The sequence below is a fragment of the Lonchura striata genome, chromosome 2 (genome assembly GCF_050655825.1).
Source record: "Lonchura striata isolate lonStrDom1 chromosome 2, ASM5065582v1, whole genome shotgun sequence".
Classification (NCBI taxonomy): domain Eukaryota; kingdom Metazoa; phylum Chordata; class Aves; order Passeriformes; family Estrildidae; genus Lonchura; species Lonchura striata.
In genome coordinates, this window is record NC_140704.1 from 97,269,199 (window position 1) to 97,283,332 (window position 14,134).

Consider the following 14,134-nt stretch of genomic DNA (forward strand, 5'->3'; position numbering starts at 1 on the left):
CGACAGGAGCGGGGCTCCGTCTGCCGAGGATGTGGGCTTTGGCGAGGCTGGCGTGCCGCTGGTGCCGCGGCCGCACACCCGAGCCCCGTTCGGCAGGTCAGCCCCACAGGCTGAGCGGCTCAGCCGCGTTCCCACGCGGATTCCTCCCTCACGGCCTGAGGGGGCAGGGAGCTCGCTGTGCGAGTGCCACATAGCTGCACCCACGGTTAAGGGGCACTCACAACAGAAGCTGGGCTCTGTGTGTGTGTTCGTTCACCCACGAAGATGCTGCACAAAATGTTTGCAAGCCTTTTATTTCACAAAGTGTTGGGACACATCAGTAGCCTGGCTGCTCTGTAATGGGTACGTGTGTGTGAAACGACTTAGGCTTCCTCCCTCCTGCGATGAAGGCGTGGAAAGTTCGGATAGATTGCACCAGAGCGCTTTCTATGGACAGTGACAGCCAGCAGGCAAAGGAGTGCAGAGTGGCCATCAGAGGTATCCCGGCCTTTTTCCATGGAGCCAGAACTACCCTCAAAGCCCAGAGGTCTGCAGCAGGCCATGCTATGAGGAAGATAGGAAGCTACTCCGTTCCCATGGAAATCAGAACAGGAACTTTTTGTAAAAGCAGCACTGAGAAAAGACACTGCGCTAAAATAGTTGCGTAGCTGAAGAGCCACACAAACTGGACACCTTGTTTTCATAGGGAGGGGAGGTACTTCCATAGAAAATGCTTGAGGCACTGGGAAAAAATACAGAGTAGAAATAAGACAGTCAACATTTTATTGCAGACAAGGTCACATTTTCATCAGTTAACTAAGGTAAAATGAGTAACTTCAGTCAGACAAATCCACTTATTCATAAAAGTAGTCTTATTTAAGGTATAACACATTTTTTCTGGATAAGATGGTCTGATTGACTGAAGCATATCCAGCTATTCATTTGTTTTACTGCACCAATAATCAGATTTATTTTTTTTTAATGAAAACCTTTGGTAAAGTACAAACACAGTTTTAAGAACAGGATCAATGTTCTATTCTCACTGTGCTGGGAAAAATAAGTACAGCTCTATAGCTGCTTTGATACCTAGAAAAGTTTTAATTAGAGTAAGTGAAAGACTTTTAAAATAAACTCTTAAAGCAAATCTAAAAGAAATAAACTAAGTTCAATGTCCCAAAGATATTTAACCATGAGCAGAAGACTGGTTGTTCCACAGGTATTCTAAATTAGTGACAATGAATCAGTCCACACATCCTTTTTCCAGCCATTACAGATTCCAAAATGGAATGTAATTTTTCCAAACCAAGACTCCTGAATTTTCATATTCATAAAATATTTAAGAAATGTCTATTCCACCATATAAAAAAAGCTTTAATGTACTACAAAGTTAAAAACAAAGAGCAAATGACACAAGCTAAAAGTAGAAAAATACATTTTAAAACATTTATATTTTGTTCCTTACACTGATCAAGATATAACAAAATATTTTAGATTAGACCATTTTCATAAAACTCATGGTGTTTCCAGAAGCAGACAGGTACTGACTCAACAGTCACTGGTCACTCACTAGCCACCTGGCCACCCAGCAAAGGTGTCTGACCTCCGCAAATATCCAGTATACTTTAACTTTCTAGAAGTCCTGTGTAGACATTAAGCTTTATTATTGGAGGAGTCCAAAACAACAGAACTATCCTAAGTTACGCCCGTGAGTCAGTCAGCATTCCTCCCCTCCGTAGGGCAATCTCTTGTCAAGGAAAGACCTTGCGGATTCGGGTTGCCCCAAACGTACAGCAAGGACCTGTGTCAGCTCTGAGACTTGCACGCCTAAAAACCCACAGGAACCACGATTTTGAAAAAACAGAGATGATGCGGGGAGGGGGAAAAAAACAACCAAACAAACCAAAAAAAGGAGGTATCATCTAATAAATATGGTAAGAGAATACAAGAAGGCAGCGGCGCTGCGGTGCCCCCGCCGGCCGGGAGGTGGCGCCCATGGCCCGGCAGCCGCGGCCACGGCCCGCGGGAAACACGAGGTTTACATGGATGCGGGTTTCTATCGTTTCCTTTGGAAAATGTGTCTGCAGCGTCTCCCGAACGCTGCTACCTCCGGAATAGGAAACAGCTGCTTTTACAGAGCTTGTCTGGATTAGACATAACGCTGAAAAGATGGTGTAAACAAGTAGGCAGAAGGGCTGTATGTAACAGAAAAAGACAGGATAACTATTAAGAAGCACTCTCTCCTCAGCTGGTATTAGAAGAAAACCAGATTCCACTTCAAATAGACATGTCTGTTACTATTAAAATCTAATGCATATATATGCATGTATAAATACGTCTACCCACGCTTTCAAACCCGAGTATATAACACTGCTATGGGTAGCCTGTAAGACTGCTTAGGTTTATACCAACTAAAACAAATTTGTGTTCTCACTTCAGGGCTGGGACATTAACCAGGTTTTGCACTCTAGCTTTCTCCTGACAAATTTTGCAGTGCATGACAGTTTTATGTCTAACTCCAGATGCCACATTTCCTAGAAAGCAACTATTTTCTGCACCCGTGAGGTCTGTGAGAATATATCAGCTCCCTGTTTCGTGCATGTGTTGCACGAGTCGATTGTCCCAATTGGCACTTAAGACTGTAAGGAGAATTGCAGAAATTGCTACTAAAGTGTAATGACTGTTCCGTCCTCCTCGATACCTCCCCTGGGGATAACCAGACTGTGTCTGGGATCAGTTTTTAAAGAACTTAGTAATTTGTGGATGTTGCCGTTGCTTTCTCGGCCAGAGCTGTTGTTGAGCACCAGGTCCCTTTGAAGTCTGTGGCTAAGGCTGCTGCCATTGATTCTAGAGAGGCTACTGGAAGTAAGGCTGTGCAGTTTAGGAATGTGTTGTGGCTCCAGACCACCCTCAATGACAATGTCAGCCTCTTCGTCACTCTCCATTTCATCAGGGTGGAAGTTCTGCAGCACATGGGGTGTAGGCAAGCTATGGTGACTCGCAGTGCTGTCTGTAGACTGGCCAGAGCTACCAGACATCCTGCTGCTCCGAATAATATTGTTCCTCTGGTTTGCTGGCTTGACCGTGATAATGAGATTATGGCTGTTGGCAATCATCATGTCTGTGACTTGGTCAAGAGTCTTTCCTGCTACTTCAATGCCATTGACTTCCAGGACTTCATCATTCACAGCCAGCAAGCCTGTGCTCTCTGCCAAGCCACCAGGAACCATACGGGAGATGAAGATACCAGGAACTTTTTCCAGTCCGTGAGGAGTCACCCTTACACTGGTGCCATCACGAATGTAAAACCCCAAGGGTTTCTCACACCCGTGTCGATACAGCCTCACTCTCCTGTGTGTTTCGGGGAGAATGTCCACATCAATTATGGAAGACACTGGTCTAAAATCATGAGGCATACTAATGTTGATGTGGGGACGTCGGCGGAGGGTGTCATTGCGCAGTGTCACCAGAGCCTTCTTCTTCCTTGACAGTGTATTGGTCCCGAAATTGCTGTAGTCCACTTCATCTGAAAGAGAAACAGTACCAATGTATCAAACAGAATAATTCAATCTGCAGGGCATACTCCTCCTCCAGTTGGTTCAGTGAAGGCATCGATAGCAATATGGAAATAATAATAGTAATAATATGAAAAAAATAACACTAATATGAGGAAAAACTCAAATTAATTCTTCCATTTACTCTAATTTTTGTTTCACATTATGTCCAGCACAACACTTAGAATGAATTAATTGTTTACAATGACTCCCCATACTTCTTCCACATTTTGGAGAAAAGAGGCTTCTGATTCTCAACTGTTATCAGCTGTGTAGAATACAATTTCTTGCTGCAAGCCTACCATCTTGGATATGAGACTGTATTTTCAGAGCTGTATTGTAATCTTACACATACCTCTCAAGTGGGCATTCCTAACCTAAAAGTCTGAATTGGGGAGTGTTTTAATACCCAATAGAGTGCCTTAACCTTAGAAACAAACATGAAAACAAGAATGCAAGAGAGTAGTTAGATACGCTTTCAGCCTAGGCTTTTCTAGAAAGTGAGTTTTGTTAATATGCACGTCACTTTACTCTCTGGTATTTTACTTCAGTTCAGCTGAACTTGACAGCAATAAAAAGTGCTAAAAGATCCATATAACAAAAGGTAGTATGTAACCAAGCAGCCTGGCAGAAAGAGAAGCAGGTAGAAGTCCTCTGCTTAGTCTGTATGCTAAAGATCACAGAAAGGACATGGATTCACAGCCACACTCCTGCCTTGAGACCAAGATTCACAGGAAAATGCCTTTCTGGGGTCTGCAGTTTAAGGAATTGTTTCAATATTTCAGCCTCTGTAGCAGTTATCTCAAGGGCATATGAAAAGTGATCACCTTTAATTCATCCAAGTAAACTAAGTTATTCCACATAAGAAGTTCATGTTGTGCTTTGCAAAAAAAAATACTAAGTCATGAAGTTGTTAGTGTATAAAATTGTGTCACTGCATCTCACAATAAAAATACTATGCATATTTTAGATGTGAACCATGCACTAGCTGGAAAGTTATTTCACCAGGAGTTTAAGCACAATTTTCAGATAAACTAACATATTTGCAGTTTATACTCCTGTTGAAGACAAGCAGTACCATACAAAGTACAATTACAGAACTGCCCCTAAAATTGCTTCTCTAACAAATTAACCTTACCTAGCAGTGTTGGAAAGAGTAAGACAATACCTGATAAAGGCTGGAGGAGGGAAAGGGTTGTTAGTAAAAACAAGCTTATAATTGCATTTTTATGTCTTGCAAGGTTTCATTTTCAAGTCCACTTTCAAGATGTATCATTGACAGACTACAATCAGGTGACATTAAGTTACACTAATTAGAGGACACTAAAAAAAATGGTCAATAGCAACCTGACCTAACTGAACCTCCTTGAAGCAGGTGTTAGATTAGGTGGGCTCCAGAGGTGGTCCCTTCCAGTCTAAGTTATACAGTGATCCTACACAGTCCTTTGGGCTGGAAAAAAAATTTAAAGACTTCAGAAAGATTATTTCTGCATTCTCCTATAACTTATTTGCACTGGCTATAGTAACCCCGAGGACATGGGATGGGACTGTCGATGGGACTGAAGTTTAAAGACTGAAATTCTACCTCTCCCCAGCTGCTTTTCAAACTTATAAAACAAAAAAGGGGGAGATGTGGTGGTGCGTGTTTTTAAAGGATTTTACAATATTTTGTTTTAAGGGTCAGGTGTTTAATGTTAGGTAGTTTCAGTTGGTATGTTCTTTGTGCCCCCTAACTCTTCCCCTCACACTGGTTTCTCCCAGGTCGTTTACTCCTAAGTTTTCCCCCACTTGACTGTCCCTCAAAGCGCCAATCTCCCTGTTCCTCCCCTCGTACCCTTCAATGGTTCTGTCAATCCAAGCTGTGTTGCCCACCTCCCCTATCTGTCATGTAGTCACCCCCATTTGGTTCTTGAAGGTTCCCTGTTGCATAGTATTCCCTTCCCTAGTATCTCACTGGACTGGTGAACCTGCTCCCTTCCCCTGGATTGCCCTCATTGGGCTGTCCCAGCTTTGTTCTCCTCCCCCAATATCTCCCCATTGGATGTGAGTTGTTTCCACCCCCTCATACCCTCCCCTCTTTATAATGTGCTGCCGCCTCATTCCTGTGCCTACTTGTCCCTGAACCCTCCTAGGAAATAAATTACCTTGGAATTCACACAAGTGGCCCCTCTCTATTTCTTTACTTTGGTCCTTTGTTTCTGCTTGGGAGCTGCGATTCCCACACCACAGCCAGCCACAGGGAGCTGCCCTCCCCTGTGAGCACTGCCACACTAGAGGTCTTGGAAGAGATCTGGGGGCAGCCACTCCTGTTGTGCCCTCCTGCAATAGGGAGCGTGCTAGCTGGGAGACCTCCACACTGTGACCACAACTGGCCAGTGACAACCTCTTCTCTCTCTCCCCAGGATGTTCAGAGCTGTAACAGCTGCACAGGCCTTACTGTGTTATTTAGACTGGTGAGGCACAGGATTGTTAGTCCTTAAAATGACCCAAACACAAGAAGCTCCCAACTGGTTTCTGGAAGGGTATTCACAGCCAATACAGTGACTGTAGAGAGATGGCACCTTCACAAATCCACCTGGTGAACAGTCAGTGCAGTGACTACTCTTCTGAGTACAGTAGCCCATTACTGCAGCAAAAGCCAGGTCATTATTCCTCTTCTTCCATCAAGATCACCATCTACATTCAGCTACTTCTGTTGGATGATTCCAAAGGTTCACAAAAAATTATTTTCCTTGTAAAGTATGGGTGTACAAGAGCTATCTTTTATCACCACAGTCTCCAACATTGTGCCAGCTCACCCCCACAATTCACTGATAAATTTCTGTGACAGTCCTATGAAAACAACTTGGGGCTTCAGATCTAGAATCCAAATTCTTCCTTACTTGAAATACAGTGCTTTAGAACAGTAGTGCTGTACCTTATGTGCCTTAAGGTCCAAGATAATATCTATCACAAAATTTTCAGTTTAAGATGCCAGTTAAAATTACACATGGGTTTATGCATTTAAGACTATCTCTAGGAGTACTGGCAAAAAAGCTTAAAACAAAACCTGCATTTCTTAAAAGACTCAGAAAATTAGGCAGATCAGTACAGTTGATTGCACTGCAGGTAAAATGAAATACATGCCCTAGTTAGCCATCTATGCCCTGGAAGCATGCAGGTAGCTGTTAACCTCCCTCTCTCTAAGTATATTAACACCTTATTACTTTAGGGCAAACTTGCAAAAGTTTTACCAAATAATTAATCTGTGAATATTTGTTGGCAGAACTGTCTTTTTTCCCTTAAATTAACAACAACCTAGAGAGTTAATTCTTACAAGATGCAAGCTTGTGATTATAAAGTAGCAAAGTCACAGAAGTATGATGGCCCTCCTAACACACGTAAGTAATTTCTGAAGCATCTCCCTTGAGCTGAACCACCAGCAGGGCACTGGCACAAAATGAGTGATTGTTTTGTTCCTGTGACCTCCTCACCTGTTCTCAGCCCACTAACCAGTCTCCCCAGATTATTGCTATCATTCCTAAACTCTGAACAGCTTCAAAACAACCACCCCCTTTAATAACAAAAAGCCCATCTCACCACAAAAATGCTAACTTTTTCCTCCAAACACAAACCAGGCATGAGCAGGGATTACATTACAAGTGATGCAGGTTACCTTCAGTGTGGGACCACTGACTGTTCTAGGATTTAGTATTATAGGGCTGGACCATGTTAAAAAATGAAGTCCATGTCCTGATGATGACTGGAGTTTTTGTTTCTAAAACAGTGCCAAGCAGTAGTTTCCAATTTGGACTATAAATGGGATTGTATATGAGGAAGATGAAATCTAATTGTAACAGGTAAAAACTGTTAAAAGCTATTACAGGTTGGAGAAATGAAAACTAATTTGAAAAGTTTTTAATAAAAATACTAACTTTACTTCTAGAAAAAAAAATCAGAATACATGCTCTTTGGCAATACAGGGATTATTACATTATAATTCAAGATAACTGGCTATCTAGTGGTTACATTCACTTTAGACATCACCTTAAAATAAAAAAAAAAATAGCAAAATAAAACAGTCCTGTAGAACAAAACAGCTACACCCTCAATGTTATTTAGAGGGTGTATCCATTACTCCTGCTGTAGGAATAAAGAAAAGTATGTCAACTGAAGTTTAACATTATTAGCTGTTGCTGTGGCAGCAGAAAGTCATCAATCCCTATCCAAATGAAAGTAAAACTTCCTTCTTCACAAGGGAACTGGGAGAAGTTAGCCAACATAATTAACTTTTATCAACTATGTGGTGGTCACAAAAAGGTGCACTATCCCTTTCCAGTACTAAACTGCTTAGGTGGCAGGTGGCAGGCTGAAATGGAAACTGTATCAGTGCAAAATTTATGACGACACACTTTTAATGTAGGTCAGCAACTCGTTAGGTTTTGAGTTTCTCACCATACAGGACTGCAAGCAGGAATGCCACTTCAGCTAAAGAAATAGACTGTGCTTGATGCCAGATTTCAGGCAAGACCAGAATGTACCATATGGAACCAGACAGAGCTCATTTTTCATTTGTTGCCATATCAAATTCCCCTTTTGCAGAACAGAAGGGGTCTATAGAACTCTGCATGTATACTAGCAAGAGAAGTGGCATCAAGTGGCACATCTGAACAATGCTTAAAGCACTGAATCTTACAGGGTCTCAATTTTTCTTATGTCTCAATGGAGGCCAAACTTAGATGTTACTTATATACAGGTGACAGAGGGAGAATTAATCTTTTAGGTCTTGAACATGTCCCTTATTTCTCAGAATATGTCAGATTACACGGATCATTTTAATCTACAAAATGCAGTGCTTTCAGATAAAATGTACTATGAACTGGATGGATAATCCTGGATAACCACTCAACTTTAACAGTTGGACTGAATTTTACTTGTGCCCATAATTTGCTCTTGACTGAAAATACTGTTCCTGTAAAAAGAGATGGGGAACATAATTTACCACAGTTGGAGAAGAACTCCTGACCTTTTCAATTCTCTCTTACTTGAATCTGCAACCCAAAGCTTCACAAAAAATACCTCAAACTCCTCTGTAGGCACTGAATAGCTGCTCTTTCCCCCACAAGCTTCAGCTTTCAGTACATTTGAGGAAACATTTTCTCTATTAATGAGTTACACAAAATCTGAAGTATTTGGTTAAATGTTTTCTGCACTATGTGTTTGGTCAGTGAGGTGTTTTTGGGTTTTTTTAGAACTACCTACTTACCCATAGGGACCTTTCTGTTAGAGAAGATACATGTACAGATCCCTTCATGCAGAGATGGAGACTGTGCTCGCTTTCTTCACAACAGCAATGGTGGTGGTTAAAAACACACCTGTAAAATCTATAACTTTGAGATGCTATCCTAACAATTCTGTAGTCAGCTTGTGGCTTTACAGAACACCTTACACCTTCCTAGTGGGCATCACAAATCCTATCTTTAAGTCACACAGGACATAACAGCAGAACATACTAAAGGGCTATTTATAAGGCTAAGAAAACTGCTTAGAGCACTTGGTTGTAGCCAAGAGAGTATTGTATTTCTGTAATTTACATGAAACAAGAAATTATAGACCTTCTGAAAAAACCACCAGGAGCACCACTCCCACTGCTTGGACAGCTGCTTTTCATAGGAACTGCCTGCCAGATAAAATACCAAAGCTTAGCCAGATAAGATTGTATAAACAAGCTGAATTCCACAGAGAAGCAGACTGCCAGGCTCCTATAGGAACAGTTCGTTTCAGACTCTACATTTTCAGTGTACATGCACTCATGGCTTATTGTTTCCTCTGGGAACTGTGGAACGTTACTTGACAGCCCTGGAAAGTACTTCAAAGACAAAATTACTTCCACTAGGGAGAGCGGCACTTCAGGCAGCTTGGGAAGGAGGCCAATGAGTCATTAATAGTGAAGGGTAACCCCTCTATCCAACAGATTTCTATTACTGAGCATTCAAATTAGCAGCAGTCATAAAGCCACTTCAAGGCAATGTGTCATGTTTAACCCTTCTACCTTTCTGTGTTCCAGCTACAAAACACTGTCCATGTTTGACAGAAACTGCAATCCCTTTCTATTTTCTTCAAAAAATCAACACCAGAAGCATTTGTGAAAACAATCAGACAGCAAATAAGCTGGCAGTCTCTCATTCATGACCTGTAAGGCTGACTGCATGCAAAGGGATTTAAGAGGAAACAGATACAAAATTAACTATGACTTGGGGGGAGGACCAGTGCCAATACTGCTCATCAAGGAGTATTTAATGGCGGGAAAAAGAAGGTTATCTGAATGCTAACATTGCATTGTATGTGTTGCAGGAATATTAAAAAAAATCCAGCCATACTGCTGCCAGAAACCTCTGGGTGAACCAAACAAAAAAAACACACTGTAGGTAAAGAAGTTGTAGCTGCTACTCTGTCAAAAATCAAGTAATGTATCTCACACAGGCGCAGACCCACACACACATACTCACTCCCTCTCTCCCCTCGTATCACCATATCAGGAGAAACTGGACACAATCTCATCAACATTTAGATGACCACCTAAATGCTGTAGTTTATCATTAACATTCAACAGGACTTTTGAACCAGCAACTATGCCTAATAAACTGCAGGTTTTAATTGCAAAAGGCAACCTTCTTTCTCCAGTGATTCAGTGAGTACTAGAGAGATAAATTTGCCTTCCTACTTAGGAAGTGTTCATTAGTAGGTTCGGATAAAACCTTAACACAGATGTATCATACAAATGTATCTCCACTTCCAACACATTTATAAACTTATAGCATGTTACAGCAGTCAAAACTAGAATTGCATTAATCTCAGTCTCTTTACAGTATCAGACATGTATAAAAAACATTTCTAAGCTGGTTGCCTTGAGATGGTGACAGTCAATTTCTTGGGACTTCAGTCTGTGCTGCTGGTGTGGCCTCCTGCACTTCTTCCTGCACTTCCTGCTTGTCATGAGAGGCCACTGTTCCCTTGCTGAATCCCTTCCTTTTCCAGCAGGAGGCCCTTCTGACTCCCAGACCTGCTTCAATGGAGCAGAAGCATGACCTGCAAGTTTGTCCCATGAAAGAAGTAAGGCCTTTGGAAGAGATGGGTACTACCAAATATAATATATAATATAATTATATATATATATATATATATATATATATATATATATATATATATATATATATATATATATATATCCAGGCATGTGCCTCCCAAAGTTATCCAAACTGTCCCATAAACTACAGGACTCCAAGTAGTGCAGATAGTGATTACTAGGATTTTCAGGGTTTTCTTTCTCTAAGTTTATGTGACTTCTCTTCTATCCTCAAACATGCCAGAAACAATAACCTTTCTCCCTTTGCTGCTTTCCACAAACCACATTATGTCGAGATTACGTTATTGCAGCACTAGAAAATTGTGGGGTTTGAGCTTTGGCTTCATTGCCAGTTTTTTTAAAGTATTAGTTAATCTTTCCCATTTCCTGCAGGCGGTCAGTAGGAAGTTGGGAGGAGCCATGTTTTTGCTGCACTTCTCAGATATCAATCATTATTATGTTCATCCCAGGTCACAGGTGCTGCCCGGGAGGTTTTGATGGTGAGCTGGCTTCAGTCAGCAGTGAGGACACCTAGCAGCAGTACTGGATCAGTGGTGTATGCAGGGGGCAACAGCATCACCTGTAAAAAGCTCTCCTGCTGGCCTGCCAAAAGAAGTCTAGCACCATGTACCCAACAATTCCCAGCAACCATCAACAACTGTATTCATCCAGCTGATGGCGCCAAAATGGGAGGGCTATCAATCCTATTCAAAGATGTTTGGAGAGACAAAAAAAAAATCACCTTCAAAACCACCCTCCCCAAGCAATAATTTCATACAATCTATTCAGCAAGTTATCATTTAAGATTTAAAGTTATTAAAAAGCAACCTTTAATTATTCTACTTCAACCACTCAGTTTTTCACCTGCAAACACTGTCCTATTTATTCAGATCAGGCAATTGAGGGGAGCACCATTTGCTCCCTCAAACAGGCACTAAAGGAATCGCTTTTTCTAAAAGAAAATGTGTATGTGTTATGCAAAACAAAATGAGAGACAAAACTGCAATAACTCTTATTAGCCAACACAGATACAATAAAAATCTCATTAATGACACAAAAAATGGTATATTTTATCAAGTGAATATTGAACACAACAGTTTCCCAATTGGTAGCAGAAAATATTACTTCTTGCACAAGTCTAAAGTGTGGAAGGCATGAAATGTTTACAGATTGAGCCAAAGAGTAAATTCAGGAGAATATAATTCTATTTCTCATAGTGAAATAGAGGTTTTTGGAATTCACTTAAATTAACAAAATTAATTAAGCATTTATATTTTCGTTTGTAGCAGTATGTGTTGAATTTTAACCTTTTACTTAAAGAAAGCTCTGCCATGGTACAACAGGTCATGAGAAAATGCAAATTTCTGAAGTTTATTGCACAAAGAACAATGCCTAAGGATGCAAAGAACCCAGATAAAGAAGCTTCCCTGTCTCCAAGCCCATCAAGACTGACAGACATGCACAGATAAGCACCGAAGGACCAAAAGTGCACATGCAGAGAGAAAGAGTTCAAAAGTTCAGTTATGAGGATGACCACGATCTTCAGCCTCAAGAGACCACCAGAGACCCCCGCAGGACCACCAGGGCAAACCACACGTGCCCAGAAGGGCGTGGACCTATTTAGTATGAGAGGCGAGGACAGGCAGGGCCAGGGGTTGAATATGCATGAAAAGTTTCTGCAATGTACTCCATATGGAACACCTTTGTGAATAAAGGTGTGGGTCAGACTGAGGCTCAGTGCACAAGTTTTTGGAGAGTTATCTCACTTGTGCTGGGCGCCAACAATACATACCCACTTCATAACTACCCCAGGTTGTGGAGTCTATTTATTTATTCCACCTATAGCTTCAATAGCTGCAATACTTTGAAAAACCACAAGTAATAAAAAAATTCACCTCAGGATCACATGAATTCAGAATATGAATTTTACACCTCTGAAAAGAAACTAAATTTTTGTCTTTTACTAGTTTCAGAAGAAGCTTCAAATGTAGCTTGAAAATGCAGCACAACATCAGGTAGCACAAAATAAAGGTGGTACATGTGCATGACGAGACTATTTACACAGGCATAGGTGAAAGGAAATTATTTTTAAAGGGCTGCAATACTGAACCTGATCAGAACCATCATCCTACAGAAAAAAATATTAAAATACAGCCTTTTTCCTCTCTTCAGAGGTAACCTGATCAGCATCAAAGATCATTTCAACAGCCAACAGAGGTGAGGAAGGCAGGCTCTCTATTACCCAGCTAACACAGCTTGTGGCTCACCCGAGGGAACCCGAAGCCAGTGTGGTACTTCACATGCTCCCTTCTGCTACTGTCTGCCACTTAAGCATCCCTTCTCTGCCAGGTGCTCTCCTCCTTTCCAGTCTGGGGTGATCTTCCCTCCATAGCTAAAAGCAAAACTGATAGCGATCAAGTTATGTGCCGTGCTCAGCTACCTGCTAATCATGTTTCTGAGCATGCAAGCAGTTTTTCTTCTTGGAAAGAACAGATATCCCAGAACTGGGAACACTTATGCAAAGGTGGCAATAGAGACATTCAAATGCTACAAACATTAAATCTGTGACAAACCAGGATACTACTAAAAAGACTGTTTACTGTTCTGAAGTAGTTCTTTCTCACGCATTCTTTTGCTGAGTAACACCTTATTCATCTCAAGCTAGTTCAGACAGGCAAGCTAGGAAGTGCCTTTTCACTTATTCTTCTAAATTCCCAGTAAAAATATTTTTTAAAAAATCATCAAACTGTGCATATTTAATTAAAATATAAGTCTCAAAGAAATAAATGGCAGTATCTTCCACACTCTTTATCCTGGAGTGTTCTGAAGTTGCTACCAGACTTTCTCAGAGAAAAATGTGGTTTTATGCAATCAAAATTTTTTCTAAGGTTGTATTTTCTCTCTTCAAAAAAAAGGACATAACAATGTTTTCACAGCTTCACTGCTGTGGTGTGATAATGCCACATACATCCTGCAAAGGGAGGGAAGGAGAGAAAAATATTTGCAGTGCTTCTCAAAGCACTTTTCTGGTTCCTGCCTCCAACCCAGCAAATTGTAAATGAAGTCCAGATTCTGCCTCTTATCATGGAATTAAAAAGGCTTCAAAACAAGCGTGGCATAAGAAATTAATTACAACACTTGTCTTTCAAGTCAGGACCTCTGGGAGTCTCCCAAAGTTTGCTGGCTGGAGTCAGGCTAGTCACAAGATAAACAGCAGCGGTGGCCAGCCCCGACAGCTGCACCTCTCATCAGGCGCACACAGCCGCTGCCCCGGATGCCCCGGGCCCGAGGGCACTGCCAGGCTCCCGGATGCACCGGGATGCCCTCCTGCCTGGTGGGACTGTGGGAATCCCAGACAGCTCATCCCCTGTGTTCTGGTGGGGCAGGAACAGGCGCTGCCCTGCAGAGACACGTTCTCCAGCCCCCCGTTCCCCAGGCTGCAGCAGGCCGGGGCAGGCAGGAGCAGGCCCGCGGGCAGGAGGAGGAGGAGAGGCACGGA

At 41.7% G+C, this 14,134-nt stretch overlaps 1 protein-coding gene across 1 annotated transcript in view; it reads right to left on the minus strand.

The window, feature by feature from the left end:
* Positions 1 to 745: 745 nt before the first annotated feature.
* Positions 746 to 14,134, minus strand: part of LOC110469686 (partitioning defective 6 homolog gamma) — a 66,046-nt gene continuing 52,657 nt past the window's right edge. The window contains exon 3 of the mRNA XM_021528672.3: positions 746 to 3,502. Coding sequence (XP_021384347.1) covers positions 2,643 to 3,502 — 860 coding nt within the window. The 3' untranslated portion in view covers positions 746 to 2,642. The remainder of the gene's footprint in view (positions 3,503 to 14,134) is intronic.